This window comes from Lynx canadensis, chromosome A1 (genome assembly GCF_007474595.2).
Source record: "Lynx canadensis isolate LIC74 chromosome A1, mLynCan4.pri.v2, whole genome shotgun sequence".
Taxonomy (NCBI): Eukaryota; Metazoa; Chordata; class Mammalia; order Carnivora; family Felidae; genus Lynx; species Lynx canadensis.
The window spans coordinates 143276300-143299451 of NC_044303.2; the positions used below are offsets into that span (position 1 = coordinate 143276300).

At 42.5% G+C, this 23152-nt stretch overlaps 1 protein-coding gene across 1 annotated transcript; it reads left to right on the forward strand.

Moving 5' to 3' along the window:
* Positions 1–121: 121 nt before the first annotated feature.
* Positions 122–16531, forward strand: BHMT2 (betaine--homocysteine S-methyltransferase 2). The gene is made up of 8 exons (XM_030323666.1): positions 122–201; positions 5212–5344; positions 7134–7225; positions 8406–8597; positions 10661–10808; positions 11036–11218; positions 11464–11692; positions 16072–16531. Exons 1-8 carry the CDS (start codon positions 169–171, stop codon positions 16151–16153), a joined length of 1092 nt encoding a protein of 363 aa, XP_030179526.1. The 5' UTR covers positions 122–168; the 3' UTR covers positions 16154–16531.
* The last annotated feature ends 6621 nt before the right edge of the window (positions 16532–23152 follow it).

Genomic DNA, 23152 nt, shown 5'->3' on the forward strand with positions numbered 1-23152 from the left:
GAGGCCGAGGAGGCCGAGGGCGCGGGCGCGGGAGCCTGCTCCGAGGCCACCGGACACCCTGGGGCAGCGGGGCCGGCGGCTCTGCTGGGGGACCCTCCCCCGGGCGAGGGGCGGGTTCCAGAGCTTGGCGTGCTCTCGCGGACTCGGCGGCCGCACAGCTGCGGCGAGATGGCACCGGCCGGAGGCCCCGGGGCCAAAAAGGTGAGTTTCCGGGAGGCGGCGAGGTACTCAGCGCTCCCGGCCGCGGGGCTCCCGGCGCCTGAGTTGAGACCCCACTTCAACCCTTGAATGAGCTCTGCGGCCTTGGCCGGGCACCTGGAGGGCTCTGTGTCTCAGTATACGCGATCGCCACTTGCCCGGGGCGACAATACCGCCTTGGCGTGAGGATTAGATAATTTACTGAGCCCGGACTCGGTGCCCCACACTTCGCGGACTGCGCACAATTATTCCCATTTTTCAGGTGAGGAAACTGAGGCCCAGAAAGGCCACTAGCTCAAGGTCGCCCATCTAGTCCAGGGCGGAGCGGGGATTTGAAGTCTAGCTCCGGACTCAGGCGCCGCGCTCACATTTTCTGCCCTCAGCCTACCTCAGGTCTTGGGCTCAACTAGCCCCAGAGCTTGGTTCTCTGGCGTTTTGGGAAGGGTAGCAGCCTGGCCCTGCAACTGATGGGCCGGCCTGAAACCAGGGGTGCACGATGCTCCCAGACCCCCACCGCTGAGTGGGGGCGGGTAGGGAAGTGCGCAGGTTAGTGGGGTAGCGGCGCTCTGCCTAGCTTTTTCAGTAGGACCGGCTTTCTGGTTCCTTCTCTAGGCCTCTTTCCCTCTCTGTTCACCAAGTGTCAGCTTTGTCCCCCCACCCCCACCCTCCCACCCCCCAACGTTTCTTGGTGAGGAGAAGGGGTGACAAAACAAAATTAGGAAAGGCATGAACTTGGACGCAGAACATCTCCAGGATCCCTCAAAGCAACCCAGCTGTGCCCTGAAACTCAGAGGGGGGAAGGGAGAAGCTATATAGGCATGTAAGTATGCACCACTGATCTTTTTCTCCTAAAATGTTAGCAACAATCAAGATGCCCAATGATGGTGCGCTCCCTAAATAAAGGTGCATCCACTTAATAAGTTATTAGGCAGCCAATTAAGAAGCTAAGTATGAGAACAAGCAAACTGCTTTGACAATAGTTAAGTTACAAAAGGAGTTATACTATACAGACCGACCCCAACTATGTAAATATTTATATATGCAGTGAAAGGAAAGAAATAATAATGGTAATAGTTGCATAAGATGTGGAATATGACTTTAACAATTAAAAAAAATCTTTGGATATGTTTTATAAAAGTAAAATATGGGCATTGAAGTAAATGAGCTTAATAAAAGATAAAGACATTGTGCTGATTTCTTTCTCTAAATTTTCTGTATTACTGTGTTCACCTTTGGCTCACTTTGTAAAAGGTTTTTAAAATATGCTGTCCCTGTTCAATTTCTTCCCAGCCTCTGCTCTTGCAACGCCAAGATTATCGTATGATAACCATGTTAATGTGTACCTGGGAGTTAAAATGTTAGTGGGAAGCAGCTAATCTCACCTCTCCTGTCAGCCAACAGGTACATTTTAAGAATTCATTTAGTTGCCACAGGGGACACTTCCAATCACTTCATTAATCCCCAAGAGCAGTCCTAGTGGCAACTTCAGGCATATTGGATCTCTGGCAGCTTCTGGCCGACGGTAAATGAAGTTGGTCTACTCATCTGTCTGATCAGAGGTGCCCTGAAGCCATACCTTAAATCCAGAAGTCTAGATACTGACATCTGCAACAAGGAACCATAAATGCCTCTCAGAGCTCACTACCAGATCCAAGGCAGATTCACTGCCAAACTGAAAGGGAGGATGGAATGAAAATATAAATGTACTGCAAATTAATTTACATTGCTCTTTATTTTACAGAGTCCCCTGTCATTCTGGAGCTGTCTTTATATCAGCTGGTGTAGTAATTAATGAGGGTGGTAGATAGAGCAGTGAAGGAGAGGCTTAAAGGTGCTCTGAATTCAAGTCTTGATAATATAGCTATTTTGCTAATGGCTTTTTAAGAAAACTGGCAAAATTTAAAATTTTGGACAAACATCTAGATAACAGATCAAAATGGCTTAACTTGTTATCGTGAAGATCACAATCAAAATAGGCACTACAATTTTCTTAAAACCCTAGCTAGCTAATTTTCTGTTAAAGAGTGTCATTTTTTTTTTCTCTCTCTCTCTCCTCGGGACTAAACTTGTAGCACATAAGACACAAGTGACAGTTTCAAAAATCTTATCTGTCTGCTGACTCTTGGCATGGTTTGTTAAGAGCCTACTCTTTGTTAGGTGCTGTATGAGGTGGTAGGGATACAGACAAATGAGATTTGTCACCTGAGCCTCAAGCATTTTAAAGCCAAACAGAGGGGACAGGTAAGTAACCAGATACTATAGCTACAGGTGACAGATGCAGGAATGGAGGGTGTTTGACCTGAAGCAGAACACAAAGGAGGAAGTAATCACAAGTAAGAGTCAGACAGGCAAGGCTTTGGTCTGCAGCAGTGGAAGATACAACAGAGTGGGCTGTGGGAGCGAATTGGAGGCCATTTCAATAATCCAGGGACAGTAAGGATGTGGGTACGTATCTAAGAAGTGTTAAATAGATACACTTGGCATAACCCCGAGACAGGTTGAATGTGGTAGGTGAGATACTAACCTATAACACCTAAACTGTATGCCAGTGTTTTTCCCCTCTAGAATTGTTTGGTGTGTACTATTAAATTTGAATCTTAGCTTATAATTGAAGTGTTAGATTTCCAAGATGAGATTTTATACAGATGACTATACCTCTGATTTTCTGTTCTGTATTCCTCTGCAGCATTTCTTTATTACATATATTGTGATGATTTTTTGACCCATCAGCCTTCCTCCGGGTGGGCAGACTTTGAGTTTCTTGAGGGCAGGGGCCTTGTCTTAGTCCAATGTTTATCCCTCTTGCCTGGAACTGTACCTGGCATGTGGAAAGTTCACATGAAAATTTAAAGCTGAAGTCTTTTTTTATGTTTCAAAAGTACAACATTAAAAGAGCAAATTGCATATTTTGGAAGGAATAGAGAACTAGGTAAGAATCATAATAAATATTAAGTTCTTCCACATTCAACTAAAATTCATCTTTAGATATAAAATATGGAAAAAATAACCAGAGTCAAAGTAGTGTTTATGGTTAATATAGCTAACACAGTTTGTATTCCATTTCACTTCCCTTCACACAAAAATGGAGATGCTCTAGATATGGCGGCCTCCACTGCAACTCTTTCTAATGTACCTTCCTGGGCTGCAGATATGGCTGGTTAGAAGGGGCAACTGAAGGCATTTCTCTCCCACTCATGCATTGCTGTGTGTCTAGCTGTAGACAGGGCTGAAGTGAACTGGCCTTGTATTTTCAATAAAAGATTGTATCTTCAGCTAATGCAATCTTTACAAGAGGAGTAGGGGTCACTATGGGAGTGTTTGCAGTTTTCCTATAGGATGGTCAGGGAATGCCTCCCTGAAAAGATGACCCTTGACCAAAGCCCTGAAGGAATGTGACGGTGAGCCATGCAGGTATTTGGGGGAGGCAGGTATTTGGGGAGGCACGTTTTAGACAATGGAAACTGTAAGCCCTTGGAGAACTGCTCTGGATACAGCCTTTTATTCAAGTATGGGTGGGCCAAACAGAAAAGTGGGATTAGAAAGAGAGTAGATTAGGAATTTAGAAGATCTGAAGTCCACTTTAGCTTTGTAATCTTTCTTAGCTCTGTGATCTTGGACAAGTCACTTAGTCTCGTTGAACCTCAGTTTCCTCATTTATAAAATGGGAATAAAAACCATCTGCCCTGCCTAGCTCACAGAGTTGTCGGGAGTACCAAATGAAAACATATATGAACATATTGGAAAATGTAGGGGCATAGTTATGAAACTTTCTGTCCCCTAGAATTATGTTTAGTGGTTTATGCAAAAAAAAGAGGCTAGTTTTCTCCCCTAACGTGAGGCCTAACAATCCATGGCTGCTGCAGCTACGCAAAGATGCCATTAAAACCCTGTGGCTGTGAGTGACAGCAACTATTAGTCGGCTCCACCTGCCTTAGTGTGTGATTTTCAATGGCATGGCTGCAGGATGACTGGTATACCTCTAGGGCTTATATTGACATTCTAGTCAGGAAGGAGAAAAAGTGCCACAATGGAAGAGAGTGCCCATCCATATCAGGAAAGCAAAACTTTGCCAGAAATCTTTAACTGGCTTCTGCCCATGTCTCATTGGCCAGCTCTATGTAATATACCCACCTCCCCCCAGCGGAAGGGAGCCCGAGAATTTTTTTTTAAGTGCATTTATTTATTTTGAGAGAGAGCAAGATAGAGTGTGAGCCAGGGAGGGGCAGAGAGAGATGGAGAGAGAGAATCCCAAACAGGTTCCATGCTGTCATTGCAGAGCCCAATGCAGGGATCAATCCCACAAACTGTGAGATCATGATCTGAGCAGGAACCGAGAGTCAGACGCCTAACCAACTGAGCCACCCAGGCATCCTGAGAATTTTTTTAATAAATTTTCTTTTAATGTTTGTTTATGTTTGAGAGAGAGAGAAAGAGAGAGAGTAGGAGGGGGCAGAGAGAAAGGGAGACACAGAATCCGCAGCAGGCTCCAGGCTCTAAGCTGTCAGCACAGAGCTCAATGTAGGACTCAAACCCACAAACTGCGAGATCATGACCTGAGCTGAAGTCAAACACTTAACCGACTGAGCCACTCAGGCGTGCACTGCCCCTCCGCCAGTGAATTTTTTTTAAGTTGAGGACATTGTCTCCCCAAATGAAATACATTAACAAAGAAGAGAAGAGGAAATACATACTAATTAGGCAACTATCAGTGTCTGCCACAAACATGTTGAGAAAACAGTATATCGCAGAATCAGCACTTTCACTATAATTTGACTCAGTGTAAACATTATTTGAGAAAAAACAGTCACAGCACTTTGCACAACACAAGTACCTGGAATATCCAGGAAATATAGTATACTCAGTCTTTCTAGAATATTGTCAGACATTGAGGATTTTGACAGAACTGGATCTATAAGAACATAGGACCACCTTTCCTAAAATTGGAAACTGCTTTAAGGGAAAAAAAAAAAAAAAAAAGAGGCATCTTGGGTGATTTTTCTTTCTTTTCTCCAGGGTATTTTGGAACGTCTGGAGAATGGGGAGGTTGTGGTTGGAGACGGCAGCTTTCTCCTAACTCTGGAGAAGAGGGGCTACGTGAAGGCAGGGCTCTGGACTCCAGAAGCCGTGGTGGAATATCCCAATGCAGGTCAGTGCCAGCAGCCCCGACAGCGTTTATCTGGGTGACAGTTTGCTTAAATCTGACTGAGAGAATATAAAGGAATAATTCTCAGTGTTTTCTAAGGACTGTTTCCCTTGCCAGAATCACCAAGATGTAGATGGTGACAGTACATGGCTGAAGCACATAGAATAAAATGTCCTCTCCCTCCCCCCCCCACCGCCCACCACCACACGCTTGCATCTTCATATATAGGAGGTGTTAAATTATACACCTTAATATTTGTTCCATGAATATTCACCTTGTGGATAGTGAAGAGTTTCCTGAACCTAATGTGTTATGGCTTCACGTTAATCCTTCTGGCTAATTTGCTTATTATACTAGAACTGTGTTTGGTAAAGATGATTAATGGTAACTACCAGATTAACAGAGCATAGAGAGTAGACATTTGGGGTTTGCTGGGGGAGAAGGGTGTGAAGAAATAAACAGTTTCACCTCATCCCCTTAGCTAGAAAAAAACCCCGAAAAACAATGAGAGTTGGAGGTAGAAACTGGGATGGGATTGGTGAGTAACATCCACTGGAGCTTTAATTCTGCTTTTACTCTTTATCGAGAGCAAGGTCCTAAATTAAAGGGGAAGATAAAGTGAAAGAATGAAATGGATAGAAGCTGGGAATGGAACTTTCAGTTTGCTCTGATTTTATTCATATATGCACGGTGTAGCTGAGAAGCCTGGGATCCTGTCCTGGTTCTTCTGCCGACCAGCCGTGTGACCTTGGACAAGTCATTTGACTTTCCCAAGGGTCAGTTTCTTGATCCATGCCACATGAGGGTGTGAGATGGGCTAGTTGTCAGGACTTGTGAGTTAACCGGTGTGAAGGGTCCCACGTGTCCTAAGTCCCTGATGGCATTTGCATTGTTTCATCCAACACCCAGAGTTATGTGGTGGGACCAGGTTTTATTTCTCTGGTGCTTAGCATGAAGTTTTCATCTGGCCCAAGGAAAACTTGTTCTTCATTTTATTTATTTTTTTAAGTTTATTTATTTTGAGAAAGAAAGAGCACGTGGTGCAAGCACATGCAAGCAGGGGAGGGGCAAAGAGAGAGGGAGAAACAGAGTCCCAAGTGGGCTTCATGCTGTCAGCGCAGAGCCTGACAAAGGGCTTGAACTCACGAACCTGGGGTTATGACCTGAGTCAAAATCAAGAGTCAAACACAACCAAATGAGCCACCCAGGTGCCCCTGTTCTTCATTTTAGAAGATTCTTCGGCTAAACCAGAAAGTGTTGAAATAACAAGGATGAAGAGAGAGAAGGAAAGGGTGTTCTGATAGGCCAACAAAAACTCTCTGATGGCACCTTAGCAGTCGCTTGCTGTTGAATCAGTTTGATGGGGGCACAACCCACATACACTCTGTCCAATTTGAGAATTTCCTCATCCTTTTTTGAGGGCTCCCAGTGCTGACTATAAGTAGACCAGCCACATCCCTCACAACACAGGCGAATGAATAAACCCTCTCTAGACCAAAAGATTGAGGGGGCAGTTGGCCAACCAGGCCTTAATCTCTGCCTGCGACTGCACCAGGCTGTTGAGGCCCATCGACAGGGCAACATGAGGCTACTCCAAATAGCCCCAGTTTGGTATTGACTCTGCCTTGTTCTGTCCTTGAATTCTACTGACCGTAATCTGCAATTTTTTATAAGTACAAGGTTTGAAATGTGTCTGATTAAAAGAGATGTGAGTGGGTAAGCTACTTTTGCTATAAATGAAAGCTCCTATGGTTTTTATCTTCTTAATTTTAATTCAAAATCTACCTTGTAGTTCGTCAACTTCACATGGAATTCTTGAGAGCAGGATCAAATGTCATGCAGACTTTCACCTTTTCTGCCAATGAGGACAATATGGAGAGCAAGGTAATTTTGGTGTGGGGGCAGGTGTGAAGGGAGGGAGGAGGAAAGTGTCAGGGATCATCTGTAATAAAAGTAACCTCTTGGGGAGCCTGGGTGGCTCAGTCGGTTGGGTGTCGGACTTCAGCTCAGGTCATGATCTCGCAGTCCGTGGGTTCGTGCCCCGCATCGGGCTCTGTGCTGATGGTTCGGAGCCTGGAGCCTGTTTCAGATTCTGTGTCTCCCTCTTTCTCTGACCCTCCCCTGTTCATGCTCTCTCTCTCTCTCTGTCTCAAAAATAAATAAACGTTAAAAAAAAAAAAAGTAACCTCTTGACGGGAAGCTATGGAATTGACCTGATGTGTTACTATACTTTGCTACAAACTCCACACAAAATGTCTATTAAAGAATTAATTATTATGTAAATGAATATATGCTAAATAAATGAGCTTTTTTTCTGCCTCTTTAGCTGGGGTATGTGGGGAGGATAGGACTGGGAAGGAATTGGCCATTGGAAGGACATGGTCATCCTTCTGTGCTATTATTTTATAGATGCCTTTTTCCCTTATTTCACTGTCTTCTCTTCTGACTTGTCCATCTGGAGACAGGGTGGTCCTTGGGAATATGGCACTGGCCTAGGAATGAGAAGAATTGGGTTTGATACTCAACTTTGCCATCTATTGGGTGTGTGACTTTGTGCAAGACACTTGACTGCAGGGAGCATTGGTTTTCTCTCTGCAAATAGAGATAATTTATGCTTAAATGCATGGGGTTGTTGAGAAAAGTAGATAAGGAGAAGAATGTGGAAGTATTGTGAGATATTCCATACGTGAAAAGTGTTAATACTTGCAAATGTTCATGCCCATGTATTCAACCAACCAGCATTTCTTGAGTACTTGCTATAGTCCAATCTCTATGCTTGAAACAAAGATGAAAGAAAGCCACAGACCCGATTCCTAAGTGGCTCACAGTCAAGTGAGGAAGGCAAACAAACATTTACTAACATCCAGTGTGGCAAGTCCAGTCATGGAACTATAAGCTCACTGGTAGTAGAGGAGAAGGTACCCAACTCTGCTGGTCTTCCCAACTTGCAGTTTACCCCATACCTTGAACTCGTCTTACTTGCTCATTGCCCCTTTGGTTATTTGTAATATTTTACCTCTAAAACGCCAGGCTCACCATCTGAACTCTTGCTCTCCAACTTCAGTGGGAAGATGTGAACGCCGCTGCCTGTGACCTTGCCAGGGAAGTGGCTGGAAAAGGTGATGCTTTGGTGGCAGGGGGGATCTGCCAGACATCGGCGTACACACACCACAAGGATGAAGCTAGAGTTAAACAACTCTTTCAACGTCAGCTAGATGTTTTTGCCAGGAAAAATGTGGACTTCTTGATTGCCGAGGTAAGGCTCGTGTTTTAGGGAAACACTATTTTGACAAATACAACTGCATAGTCTTCAGCTTTCAGGAGGGTATTGGATTGCTTTGTGCCCTCGTTTCCTCGGGGTACAGGGTCAAAGGTTTGTTTAAATGCACTGTAATCAAGGCAAACATCCTCTCAATTGTGTGCTAGGTTCTGTGTGAAGCCAAAGGGCAGACCCAGGACAGGCCTACCTGTAGCCTTCGTGTTCTTTTGGGTGGTTGTAGCAGCTGACTCACAGGGGACCGTGCAATGTTGGGTGAGAAGGGGACGGTGATTCAGGAAGCAGTGTCTCCTGCGGGAGGGGCAGGGCAGGAAGGGGCTGTGTGCGTGAGCTAGAGGCTGTGAGAGCAAAGCTTAGGAGGTAGATGGTTGCTCGGGCTCATGCAGGCCCCACTAACAATACTCAGTACCAAGTAGTTTCGTTGCCCTCCTCTGTTCATGCTGTGCTTACCCCAATCCCTCGGCTTTCCTCAAGCTATGATATGTGAGTGATATTTTGAAGAAAAAAATGAATAAGAATTGATCATTGATTGGACATGAAGGCCCAGAACATTCTCTTCCTTCCACTTCCAAAAATTAAAAAGCCCTCATTCCCGGGGCACCTGGATGGCTCAGTTGGTTGAGCGTCTGACTTTGGCTCAGGTCATGATCTCAAAGTTCATGAGTTCGAGCCCCACATTGGGCTCACTGCTGTCCGCACAGAGCCCACTTTGGATCCCCTCTCTCTGCCCCTGCCAGGCTTGCATTCTCTCTCTTTCAAAAATAAATAAACGTTAAAAAAAAAAAAAAAGCCCTCATTCCCCATTTCCCACATTTGTTACCATGTAAGGTCAAGCTCTCAACCCAAATCTCTACCCTCAACAAGGACAATAGCCTCCCAACTGCTATTTCCCTAACCACTCTCTGAACCTATTGAAGACCTTGCTTGGTCAACCTTCCTAAGGCTCAGGGCCAGCCAAGCCTGACAGACACACCTGGCAAGAATCATCTGCAGAGACGGTCACAAACCCCACCTGATAGGTTCTCCAGATGGATGAGGACACCAGTTTGTTTTGCAAGAACCTCTCTGTGGACTCCCTCTGCCATTCCCCACACACTGATTCTGCAGAATCTAAGTCAAGAAGGAAGAAGACAGGGAGATTTTTGCTGACTTTTCTTCACTTACTTAAGGTCAGCTTTTCAGTGATGGCCCTTAAAGACATTCCTGGGAAGCACCCCTGCAAATGGCCTGGGTTTACCAGACAAGGTATCTTGTCCACCCTCGGCAAAGAAACTCAGTAACTATTCCTCCCTGCCCTGTGCCTCAGCATTCTCGCCGGGCAGAAATCATCATATTTCTCCCTACTTCATGGAGCACTTATGAACGTCTAACTAGAAGTGAATATAAAATCACTTTGAAGTATTAAGCATAATACACTACTCATAATTTTTTTTGGAGATTACCCCAGTTCCATAAAAGAGTTTATTAATAAAATTCCTTCAAAATTATGAATTTAAATACTCAATTACTTTAAAAACCTTTGTGGTTTTTGCTTCTGTTTTTTTCCTAACAGTCATCATCTTGCTGAATCAATGATCCCCGAATGAAAATCTATATATTATTGTTAAAGGAATTAAAATGTGTACTTTAGAAAAGCATTCTTTAGGGGTGCCTGGGTGGCTCAGTTGGTTGAGTGTCCAACTCTTGATTTTGGCTCAGGTCACGATCCCAGGGTCATGGGATCGAGCGACGTGTTGGACTCTGTGTTGAGCGCAGAGCCTGCTTAGGATTCTCTCTCCCTCCCTCTTTCCTCTCTCTCTCTCTCTCTCTCTCTCTCTCTCTCTGTTTCTCCCCTGCTTGCACGAGCTCTCTCTCTCTCTCTCCCTCAAAATAAATAAATAAACTTAAAAAAAAACGTATTCTTTAGTCTGCTAAATACCTGTTCCTAGCAAGTTTTACCACATATATTTATTTATTTTTATAACTATTTGGCAACATTTGCATTCCACCTTTCAAAATCTGCTTTATATTTGGACCAATAGAAATGGTGAAATTTCTCTTAGTATTTTGAGCATGCCGAAGAAGCCATGTGGGCTGTGGAAGTCTTAAAAGCGCTGGGTAAACCTGTGGCAGCTACCATGTGCATAGGCCCAGACGGAGACATGCATGGTGTATCACCCGGAGAATGTGCCGTTAAGCTGGTGAAGGCAGGTAATCTGGATGCATCGTGTGATTAGCAGTTCAGCTATTGTTTATAAAATTTAACAAAGGTTGCTTAATATTGTGAGAGCAGTTCATTGCTAACAGAATTAACTGGAATTGGTTTCCTTATTTGTAAAACTTGGGCGGTGGAGAAGGATAGCTAATTTCTAAGGCAATTTACAACAACTGAAAAATAAAATAAATAAAATATATAAGTCCTAAATTTCTTTGTCTAGGGGCTGCGATTGTGGGCGTGAACTGCCGATTTGGACCCAGCACCAGCTTGAAGACGATGAAACTCATGAAGGCGGGCCTACAGGCTGCAGGGTCGAAGGCACATCTGATGGTGCAGTCCCTAGGCTTCCATACACCGGACTGTGGCAAAGGAGGGTTTGTGGATCTCCCAGAATATCCCTTTGGTAAGCCCAGCCACATATTAGAGGTCCTTGTGTTTTCTTGTGCTGACAACATGGAAACGGCCATAATAAATAGCTATGGTACGGTCTTACAAATAGAGACCGCATAAGACAAAAACGTTTAATGTTAATTAAAAATGAGCAGAATCTAAAGTTCGTGATTTTCTAACTGTAAAAAATGCCCATCAGAGCACCTGTGATTTGAATACAAGGACAGTAACAGCAATGCTGTGATGGTTGTGTTGCAGGACTGGAGCCCAGAGCTGCAACCAGATGGGATATTCAGAAATATGCCAGAGAGGCCTACAAACTCGGGGTCAGGTACATTGGCGGGTGCTGTGGATTTGAACCCTACCACATCAGGGCGATTGCAGAGGAGCTGGCCCCAGAAAGGGGCTTTTGGCCTCCTGCTTCTGACAAACATGGGAGTTGGGGAAGCAGTCTCAATATGCACACCAAGCCCTGGATTAGAGCCAGGTAGGAATTTTCTAATTGACATTACTATTTTGCTCGAATCTCATTTTATTTATTGTTAGAAACACTATGCATGCAGTAAAAAATGAAAAAATATACAAGTATATACAATTAAAACTAGAGGCTCCTGGGTGGCTCAGTCAGTTGAACATCTGACTTCGGCTCAGGTCATGATCTCACAGGTTTGTGACTTTGTGCCCCATGTTGGGCTCTCTGCTGTCAGCATGGAGTCTGCTTCAGATCCTCTGTCTCCCTCCCTTGTGTTTTGAAATCTTATACCTTATTTCTGGTTTAGCAATTTTAAGCTGTAATTACTGCTAACCCTTTAAAAAACTGAGGCATTTAAATCACAAAATATTCCCCTTTTCTCCCTGATCTACTTTTCCCAATTTTGATGTATTACATTTTTATTTCTTCTTTTGGTTACCTTTATAAGTTTGAATTTTCTATTTAGCCATCTATTTCTTAATCCATTGCTATAAAGCAGTATCTCTTAATTCCACTTTGTAAAACAAGAATTAACTCGGGGCACCTGGGTGGCTCAGTTGGTTGAGCATCCAACTTAGGCTCAGGTCATGATCTCATGGTTTGTGACTTTGAGCCCCGCATTGGGCTCTGTGCTGACAGCTCAGAGCCTGGAGCCTGCTTCAGATTCTGTGTCTCTCTTGCTCTTTGCCCCTCCCCAGCTCATGCTCCATCTCTCCCTCTCTCAAAAATAAATAAACATTAAAAAAAATTTTTTTTAAACAATTAACTCTTTCTGCTCCCCTCTACTCTCTCTCCCTCATCTACCGCTTGGCTTCTTTAAGGTGTTCCATGACAGTTACATCATTGAGTTCTGCTCGATGCTGTAAAGCTGGGTGCCTGGGTGGCTCTGTCGGTTAAGTGTCCGATGTCGCTCAGGTCATGATCTCATGGTTCATGAGTTTGAGGCCTGTGTCAAGCTCTGCACTGGCGATGCGGAGCCTGCTTGGGATTCTGTCTCTCTTGCTCTCTCTCTCTGCCCCTTCCCCACTTGCACTCTCTCTATATCTCAAAATAAATAAACTTTAAAAAAATGTAAATCTAGTAAATAACATTTACACTATTATTGTAATTGTCATACTAAACAAACAGGATTCATGAAATGTAATAATCAGAGTGCAACTTTATTTTTGTCTCCCTCTGTCTGTTTAAACCTGCTCATTGGGTGAATTCTTTCCTCTGTCTATTTAAAAATACGGACATGCCCCAGGACTTTGTTGGGTAGTCTTAGGCAATAGAAAGCCCTGCAACCACTTTATTTAGCAAACACAGTCTTAATTCAGTAATTAAAGTGTACAGTTCCATGTAAAATCAAAACTTGGAACACATGAAGCTTACATCTCCTCCTGTTTTCCATCGGTTGCCTTCATTAGGCAGGAAACTAGGGACAGTCAGGCTGGTCCTTCTCTTTCTCTCTTAGGCTTTCAATCCTCCCTTCCCGTCTTGCTAACCATGATTCCTGACCTCTTCAGATTGAAAGGGAGAAGAGAGAGGATGGAAAGGGGACTTAACTGTTCCTCCTTGCCCAGCAGCCTAACAGGAAGACTGCATTTTCTGGGCCTGGCAGGTCTTCCTGAGCACTGCCATGGTTCCTCACAGCCTTCCCCTGGGATGCCACAGGCATCGCTTTCTCTCACTGCCACTTCCCCCTTCAGATCCTGGCTTTTTCAGCAGGTCACTCCAAATAACACCCTGTTTCAGAGGTCTCATCGTCCTTCCTGGTGATTCTAAATACCTCCGGATTTTGAACACCTCCAGGCTGGCTCTCTTTCACTTGGGGGCCAAAACTGACTAGAGGACCTTTCACTCTTCCCTCATGTAAACAAACTATGAGAGTGTGGTCTGATCCCAATTTAATGGCACCCTCTTTGCTCTCAATCAGAGAAGCTGGCCCTTTGGTCTGTGAGCTAGATTGTCCAGGGTAGAGTCAGGTGAGCCATGGGACTGGCTCTTGGCCATCTCCTTTGAAACTTCTGCAGAGTGTCTGTCTTATGACCTTGATACCTCATGTCTGCCGTATCTTGGTGCTGCCAATAAGATTTCCAGTCTAATATCCTGATACATTAATGATTTTCTAAATGTTCTCTTAGAACCAAGACATAAGCATGGAACTATGGAGAAAGAGAAATAATTCTGTTTTAAGACACTTGAGGGGCGCCTGGGTGGCTCAGTCGGTTGGGCGGCCAACTTCGGCTCAGGTCATGATCTCACGGTCCGTGAGTTCGAGCCCCGTGTCGGGCTCTTGGCTGACAGCTCAGAGCCTGGAGCCTGTTTCAGACTCTGTGTCTCCCTCTCTCTGCCCCTTCCCCGTTCATGTTCTGTCTCTTTCTGTCTCAAAAATAAATAAACATAAAAAAAAATTTTTTTTTAAAGACACTTGAGCCTCTTGTGGGAGAATGTTCCAAGCATCAAGCTCAAATCAATTCCCTTCTGTCATATTTCATTTCATCTGTAGTCCACATGTATGCCATATCTTAATTTGTTTCATACTTAGACTGTGACTTTCTTTGTACAACATTTGGTTTTCTAGGAACTTCTAATTAACTTCCTTTGTCATTGTTGAAAGATGAATAACAGGCCTTTACTTTCTCTAAGGTCTTCCAACTTCTAAATTATACTATTTGTTATAAATTGTTACAAATCATGCTTTTTGTCAATGCACTTTGTTATTGAAGACATTTTTCTGAGGACCTGTTGAATGACTGTTGTGTTATGAATCACTGCATCTCTGATTCTCTCTTGTCTATCTCTATACATTGCCATCCCGTTTCCCTCTTTTAGAAACCAAACTCTCTGCTGTCTCCTCGTCTTTCTTCAGTGCTGTTATGTATTTAACCCATTTTTTATTTCTTTATGCATTTCAGCGGGATTTTTTTTTAATGTTTATTTATTTATTTATTTGAGAGAAAGAGAGTGTGTGTGCACGCGCTAGCAGGGGAGGGGCAGAGAGCAAGGGAGAGAGAGAATCCCAAGAAGGCTCCACACTGTCAGTGCAGAGCCCAATGCAGGGCTCGATCTCACAAACCATGAGATCATGACCTGAGCCGAAATCCAGAGCTGGCCACTTAACTGACTGAGCCACCCAGGCGCCCCTTCAGTGGGATTTAGAACACTCTTCATTTTTTACCTGAAACAACATCCCTAACGTAAATTTATTTAGATTGTAAAAGCAGGCAAGAAATCATTTAGCCAAACATTTCTTCTGAGAGATATGGATGCTTATCAGAGAAAATTGATTTTATAGGTATCATACTTAGAGCAAAGTAATACAAATATAATTAAAAGATGAGGAGAGCAAACTTTGGTGATGATTAAAATAGTTCAAATAAGTGAGATATGGCTTACTTTAATTATTATCTAGGGATCCTTAAAATTCATTACCAGGTAAAGAGAAAACATTTTTCTGTAGAACAAAGCCAGAGATTCCTTGTACCTTGAACTCCCAAACATACTGATGTTCACAACAATTTGTGATTACACCAAAACCCATAGACATCCCAGATTTCTGACATTTTCATCATCCAAAAAATGTCAATATATTCATTGCTTCGTAAATAAAGTGGAAAAAACTGTATAAATATATTTACTACAAAGGTCTGTGACCAGGAACCTTTGTACGCTTCTTTCTTTGTCTAAAAACAAGAACAAATATTAACAAAATAATTTGTATTCGGTTTCTGGTTACTTTTGAAGACTTACACTGTGTTTTTACATTAAAAACCAGCTTTGGGGCGCCTGGGTGGCTCAGCCAATTAAGCGGCCGACTCTTAACTTCAGCTCAGGTCATGGGTTGGAGCTCTTAATTTCAGCTCAGCTCACACTTCATGGGTTAGAGCCCTGCGTCAGGCTCTGCGCTGACCATGTGAAGCCTGCTTACGACTCTCTCCCTCTCTCTCCCTGCCCCTCTCCTGCTTGTGCTCTCTCTCTCTCTCTCTCTCTCTCTCTCTCTCTCTCACACACACACACACACACACACAAAATAACCATTTTTTTAAAACCCCATCTTCATATATTTGTCATTATATAAAAATATTGAGTAGAGCTAGAAGGACCCTGCTAGAAATTTCAGAATACATGTAGTTCACCAAAACATGTAAAATTTAAACACATATTCTTTTTCTGAGAGGTGGTGTGAAACCCAGTGATTGTTTTTGATAGAAATGTGAGAAAAGCATTGATGGACATAGTTTTTCAGTCTGTGTTGAAACTGAAGTTCTGCCTGATCATCTACCAAACCTATGTGTATTTGGCAAATACATACATGCATACGTACTAATTTATTTTATATTCACATATATATATATATATTAGACTTATGAAACAGGTATGCATTTTTTAATTATTTTTTTTTAACACAGGGCCAGAAGGGAGTATTGGGAAAATCTGCTGCCAGCTTCGGGCAGACCTTTCTGTCCTTCACTGTCACAGCCGGACGTCTAAGGAGTAGTGCTGTTTCAGAATAACAGAACGGAAGGACGTCCCCCTCCACCCCCGTCTGGAACTCTTCCCCGCCTTTACCCCCAGCCCACCTTGCTGCCTCCAGTTGCTGAACAGCTAATGTGCTGCTGGCCCTTCGGTTCCGTCCAACATACACATCTCATGCTCCCACTGTGGACAAACACCCATCTGCATGCTGCAGCAGATGCAGAGGTGATGGGAAAGGGCCTCTGCATAGAGGTCCTCCAGCTCCTTACTGTCCAGTAATGCTGTGCTACATTCTTTGGGAGGTCATCAAGAATAGCAACACGTGGTGCACCTGAGTCGTTCAGTCAGTTAAGCATCTGGTTTTGGCTCTCATGGTTCTTGAGTTCGAGCGCCACATCGGGCTCTCTGCTGTCAGTGCAGAGCCCGCTTCAGATCTTCTGCCCCTCTCAAGTGTCTGTCCCTACTCCACTTGGGTTCTTTCTATTTCAAAAATAAACGTTAAAAAAAGAATAATAGCGAAACTTGTTTTTAGGGTGAATTTGAGATTTTAAAATAACCAGAAGTCACTGAACACCAAACCTAGTGATTCATTCAGGCAACCAAGCTAGGTGCTTGAGGAAGATGGAACAATGAGTCTGCTTCTCTTACATGATTTGTATGATGACTCCAAGGGCAATCCCGAGGAAGAGAAGCAAAAAATGTTTTGAGCAATGGCAGGGTTATTGAAGTAAGTGATTACTTTCAAAAATGATTTTACTTAAAGGTGTTAGGTCCTTAAAAACAAAAAAGGTGTTAGGATCTAGAATGTTCTTAAATGTGTCTTTATGATCACAAACAGCTAAATTATAAATTACTTAAAGACAAGGACAATTTGCTGTGCTTCATATATTTTTCCTTAAAGTATTTAGCACTGTGCTAGGCATAATAATAGATGCTCAATGAAATTCTTATTTTTGATTGTTAAAATGAGTAAAAATAAATCAACGGTTTTAGAAGACTTTTGAGAAAGTCTGTTCTAATCTATCTTGGTCTAATATTTTCTTGACTTATGTTTGTGTTAGTTGCCATGTGCCAATATGTCTCTGCTTTTTCCAAAACAATGTATCAATTTGTGACAATTAGTAAAATTAAAAATAATGTACCTGTGATAGTGTTTGAATATTTAAAACATCATGGACATTCTTTGGAAAATAATAGCAAACATTTATTCCTTATTATGTTCCAGGCTATTGCTTCACTCTTGTTCTCACACTTTATCTATCTATCTATCTATCTATCTGTCTGTCTATCCATTCATCCACATTCATTTGTCCTTTACAGGGATTAAATAATGAGATCGTGGTTTTAACACAGTAATTTATGTAGGAGGAAACTAGAGCTAAGTTAACTTGCGTGAGGTCACACAGTTAGTAAACGACAGAACTAGGATTTGAACCTACATGTGTGGCTCTGGAATCCATGTTCACAACTACTATACTTCACAACCTCTATCACGTGCACAGTGGCTGCTTTTATCAGATTTCTATCCAAATTTTTCTGTTGTGAAGTTTCATGTATTTTTTATCAGCTTTGCTTAATATGAATCAGCCTTTCAATCCTATTTCTGTAAAGTAGATAACCTGGAACTCATTAAAATGTTGCCATTCTAGGGCACCTGGATGGCTCAGTGAGTTAGCATCCAACTTCAGCTCAGATCATGATCTCATAGTTGGTGAGTTCGAGCCCCACATCAGGCTCTCTGCTGTCAGTCTGGAGCCTGCTTGGGACCTTCTGTCCCCCCTCTCTCTCTGTGCCTCCCCTGCTCCCACTCTCTCCTTCTATAAATAAATAAATAAAATGTTGCCACTCTACCCATAATACATAACCCCAGCATGCTGAAAATTAAAAGGTGAACCACTTACCATCATCTCAAGGCCTTGGGGTTCCTTGAGGATGACTAATTAAAATCACTAAATATGTGCCTGAATATTTTGCTGGCATCCCCAACCAGGACCAGCCAGTCAGTCTCTGTTTGGACTTTTCCAGTAGTAACTCACTACCATGCAAGATCACATATTCTTTCTTAAGATATATTTCATTCTTTGGAAATTATTGTATTCATTAACCAGAAACCTACTTATCAACAACTTTTGTCTGTTTGTCCACATGTTAGTCTCTGGGCACCCATAAACAAATTGGTGGTTTCTTCCATGTGATAGCTCTTCAAAAATTTAAAGGTAAGTGTCATGCTTCCCTATACGTACTCCTCCTCATTTCCTCCAACCAAAGGCATAGACTTGTAAGATGTGCCTTGCCATACTAGCACTGTGATAGTGGACAGTTAACTTTTCTGTCTTAATTTCCTCCTCTGTTAAATGAGGATAACAATAGAACCATCCTCATTGGAGTACTATGAGGATTGAGTGAACAGTTAGGATTGAGATAGTTAGGAACAGTGTCTGGAATATAGTAAGCACTCAGTGTACATTGTGTAGTGTGATATAATTACGTGACTTTGTTTCCAATCCCTTCATCCTCATTGTGACTCTCTTCTGGCCACACTCCAGCATCAAAACCTCTGCACAAATTTAGTGCCTGGTCCTGAACACCACACTCCAGGAGTGGATGCTTGGACAACAGCTTGTTTGACAGATGAAGATTATGTGAAAAGGAAAGTGGATGGCATCGGGCAAAAAGCAAGAACTGAGAGGCTACATCTGGAAGGGGAGCTATCTTTCACTGTAAGCCCCTTCCTTGGGTCTACACCCATACAATTAAAACCTTCGTTTTGTTTCAGGCCATATGGTTTAGAAGCAATGTAACAAATAAACATGAATTATATATGGTAGGTGGTAAAGAGGTGACATTAAACCTGGGTCCCTCAGTCTGTAACAACTAAAAATCACTTAAGGACCATATATGCTAAGAGCAGTCCATTTAGGCTTTTAGGAAGAGGAATGTCATTCATCTACTTTGCAGATTAATAACTGTGGTCTGTAGACCAAATATACATAAATACGAATAAATCTACACGTGCTTATAAAGAGAAAGACACAATATTGTAAAAGGCATAGTTGTTCTAAATTGATTAATAAATGCCGTATAATCCCAGTGAAAAATATCATCAGGATTGAGGGAAAATAGACATGCAAACTCTCAAGTTCATATTAGGGGGAAAAAATAGGGGTTATGGGAAAATTAGAAAAAGGTAGTGAGGAAGGTGTAGCCTCGCCAAATAATCGCTATATGTAACATAGCTGGATATGTGCATTAAAAAAAATAAAGATCTGGGGTGCCTGAGTGGCTCATTTGGTTAAGCACCTGACTCCTGATTTCAGCTCAGGTCATGATCTCATGGTTTGTGAGTTCAAGCTCTGCATCAGGCTCTGTGCTGACAGCATGGGATTCTGTCTCTCCCTCTCTCTGCTCCCCTCTGCTCACGCTCACTCTCTCTCTCAAAAATAAATAATTTTTTTTAAAAAAAAAAGATCAATGGAAGTTAATGTATGATAAAGAGGGCATTTCAGGTCAGTGAGGAAAAGCTGGATTGTTTAGTAATGATGGATATTTGGTCAATCATATGGAAAGAAAAAGTTGGGACTCTTAAAACAAGTTCATGCTTGATCTACATTTTAAACATAAATCCATAAAAGAAGAAAAACATAAATTTTACCAAACAAAAAATTTAAATGTATGCACAAAACCCAAAATACTTTATAAACAAAGATGAAGTCAAATGGGAATAATGTGTAACAAGGATTAATAACTGCTATTCCAGGACTGGGTCTTGAACTGTCTTAGTTCAACCCTCTCCCCATGCATGCAGATAACATGAAGGTGGGGCTCACCTATGAGACTGGCATCCAGAACTCCATTTCACCGCATTTTCTTGCACTTGCAAGAATTATGAGAGGGAGATGTATGCAGCTGGGGGCCAAGCAAAGCCTTGGGGTCAGCACTAGCATCATCACCATTGCTTGACAATCACTATTCCAGTGTAGGATAGGATATGTGAATCAGCTGCCCCAGGAAGCACAGTGCACCTGGTAGAGGTGAGGTTCCAGGCAGTGGGTCTGCAGGCACTGGCCAAGAGTTCAGACAGCTCTGAACGTTGACACATTACCTCATAACGTGGTACCTGGCAGGACCAACTTGACTCTTCCTTCCCCAGGCAGCAGACCCTCTCCCTTGCTGGGAAACTTCTGGGGATCAATTCTCAGCTCCTGCCCTGCTCACTTGCTCATCATATGGCCTCCTCCCCATTTCCCTCAATGCCCACACATTATAAGGTTTTCAGAGAAACCCTTTTTTCCTCTTGCTCTATGGGTTATAATAGGACTGTAGACCAAAATCAAGAGAAAAATTAGGTTCATTTTCCTAAAAGACATCTTTATTGAAGGTAGGAAAATATTTGCCTTATATCTTTGCAGTGCAGGAAAAGGGAAGGGGGTAATAAATTTACAGATTAAAGCAATCTGAATGCTAATATCCTGCCACAAATATTGCATACATTAGATAAACTAGGCGAGAATTTCCTTACCCTGTAGATTAGGAAATACATTTCCTTCACCTATGAAATGTTGACGAAGATATACAACACATTCAAAATTAGATAAATGCATATTAAAACAATGAAATATCTTTGTCTACTTACCATTGGTAAAAAACAAAAAATTGATAATACCTTCTGGTTATGAGGGCATAGTGAAAAAGACACTACCACACATATGCTTTTTGTAGAAGTGTAAACTGAAACAAACTGTTTGAAAAGATTGACCACATCTATTAAAATTTAGAATTCACATACTCTTGGGGCACCTGGGTGTCTCAGTTGATTGAGTGTCTGACTTGGGCTCAGGTCATGATCTCATGGTTCATGGGTTTAAGCCTCACATCAGGCTTGCTGCTGTCAGTGTGGAACTGTAATGGGACTGAGGTTCATACAGAGAGTCGTGACACCGAGGCTTTTCTTTCCAGAAAGCAACATTATTTGTACCAGCACAGGCTCAGTGGGTTTGTACTCAAAAAACTGAGCCCCAAGCTTGGAGCGGGGGGGGGGGGGGGGGGCGGTATATGTAACCTTTTATACAATTTCTACCTCTTTGTCCCCTGTACATGGTAACATAGAGACATACAGTCTGATTGGGCAACTTATGTTACAGAGTTATGAGGAATGTCACATATGCACATATAGCCAGATTGCCCTCCCCTGTCTTGAGGTTTTCACCACATTCCCTAAGGCAGGGCTCTACCATAGAACCTGCTTGGGATTCTCTCTCTCTCTCTCTCTCTCTCTCTCTCTCTCTCTGCCCCTCCCCAGCTCATGCTGTTTCTCTCAAAAGTAAAATAAACATTAAAAAAAAAAAGGCAAAGAATTCATGCACTCTTAAACAAGCAATGTCATTTCTAGGAATGTAACCTATATTTATTTTCTTATTTGTGCAAAAGTGCATATCTGGAGATTACCAAAATGTCCATAATGAAACATTAGTTGAGTGAATTAAGGAACATCTACAGGACAATAAACCATGGAGCCATTAAAAGAATGCGCTAAGTCAACATGTACTGAAATGGAAAGATCTCCTATATATACTATTAAATGAAAGTGTGCTCCTATTGTGTTTGTGGAGCATATTTCCGGGAGGAATGCTTCCCTCCTATGAAAAGGAGACTAGGGACTGAAACTGTTGCCAGGTGAACTGGGGAGATGCCAGGTGTCATCACAAGAAAGAATTCAAGGACAGACACGCAACACAAACTCTGTGAAAGCAAAAGTACACTCTTAAGATGTGAGTGGAGAACTCAAGAAAGAGAGAACTCCTGCCTTGGGGTTTGGGTTTCTATCTTTCACTGACAGTCTTTAACTAAGGGATGAAATATTCATTACCTGGGGCAGGGATTTCTTGGAAGCAGGGGTGTCCTTTCTTTCCTTACTTTCCTTTCTTTCCTGTCGTGGCACCCACCATCTTGGGCCTGTCTGGCTTGATCTGGCTTCTTGTGGAGTGCTGCCAGGACAGAGCTCTGACTTTCCCAATAGCTGCCCATGACTTCCTCTTTGGTAGCCCCTGGGTAACCTTTTAGAACCTAACCTACTGCCTACCCTAACAAAACTATGGTGTAGTAGGAAGACTTCCCTTTCTCTGATACTTTTTTTAGTATCTTAATGTGTTAATAAAGGTAGTTATTTTCAAAAAAATTAATTAAATTTAAACTTTGTATTGAGATGCCTGGGTGCCTCAGTCAGTCCAACTGTCCAACTCAGTTTCAGCTCAGGTCATGATCTCAAGGTTTGTGAGTTTGAGCCCCGTGTAGGGCTCCATGCTGCCAGTGCACAGCCAGCTTGGGATTCTCTATCTCTCCCTCTCTCTGCCATGCTCTCCCTTTCTCTCAAAAATAAATAAAAAAAATAAACTTAAAAAGAGAAAAACTAACAAAATTTATATCAAGATTTCTAATTGTAAGAGGATAAATTATGATAAGAAAAATACAGGATAAAGTAGGCAGAGAGGGAAAAGTTACGACCTGAGGTTCCTGGGTGGGGAAAAACATATTTTAGAACAATGCTGGGAGCATCTGACCACAGCAAAACCCCTAGGGAGTAAGTTTCCTCTTAAGAATTTAACAGACACCACCGACTCCCCCTCAGGTTTCCCTCAGGAATTTGACAAAAGACCTATCTTTAGTTAGACCATAAAACATATGACCCACAAGGACCGATTTGGCCATAAACCATGCCTCATACAACGGAAATGAGCCAATCAAAAAGAAATGACTAGGCATTTAGAGTTACCTAGACAATAAGGAGAGAACCTGAGAAGAAACAGGGGAGAAGGAATAAGGGGGAAGGGAAGGGAGGTGCCAACCAAAACCTTAAAAAAGAAAATCCCTTGCCTTTTGTCCTGGGCATTAACTTTCAAACACCCCCTATCAGTAAAGAGAGCTGTCATGCTACTCCTACTTTCTAATCTTATACTCCAATAAACTTTTGCCTGCTGCTCATTTTATTCTGTGTTTACCTCTTCATTCTTCAAAGTG

What these genes read in the sequence shown, in the direction of transcription:
- BHMT2 (XM_030323666.1), top strand. Translation starts at nt 169, where the DNA reads ATGGCACCGGCCGGAGGCCCCGGGGCCAAAAAG. An exon ending in CGTTAAGCTGGTGAAGGCAG is followed by an intron (nt 10,809 to 11,035) that starts GTAATCTGGATG and finishes TTCTTTGTCTAG; the next exon opens with GGGCTGCGATTGTGGGCGTG. An exon ending in AAGCCCTGGATTAGAGCCAG is followed by an intron (nt 11,693 to 16,071) that starts GTAGGAATTTTC and finishes TTTTTAACACAG; the next exon opens with GGCCAGAAGGGAGTATTGGG.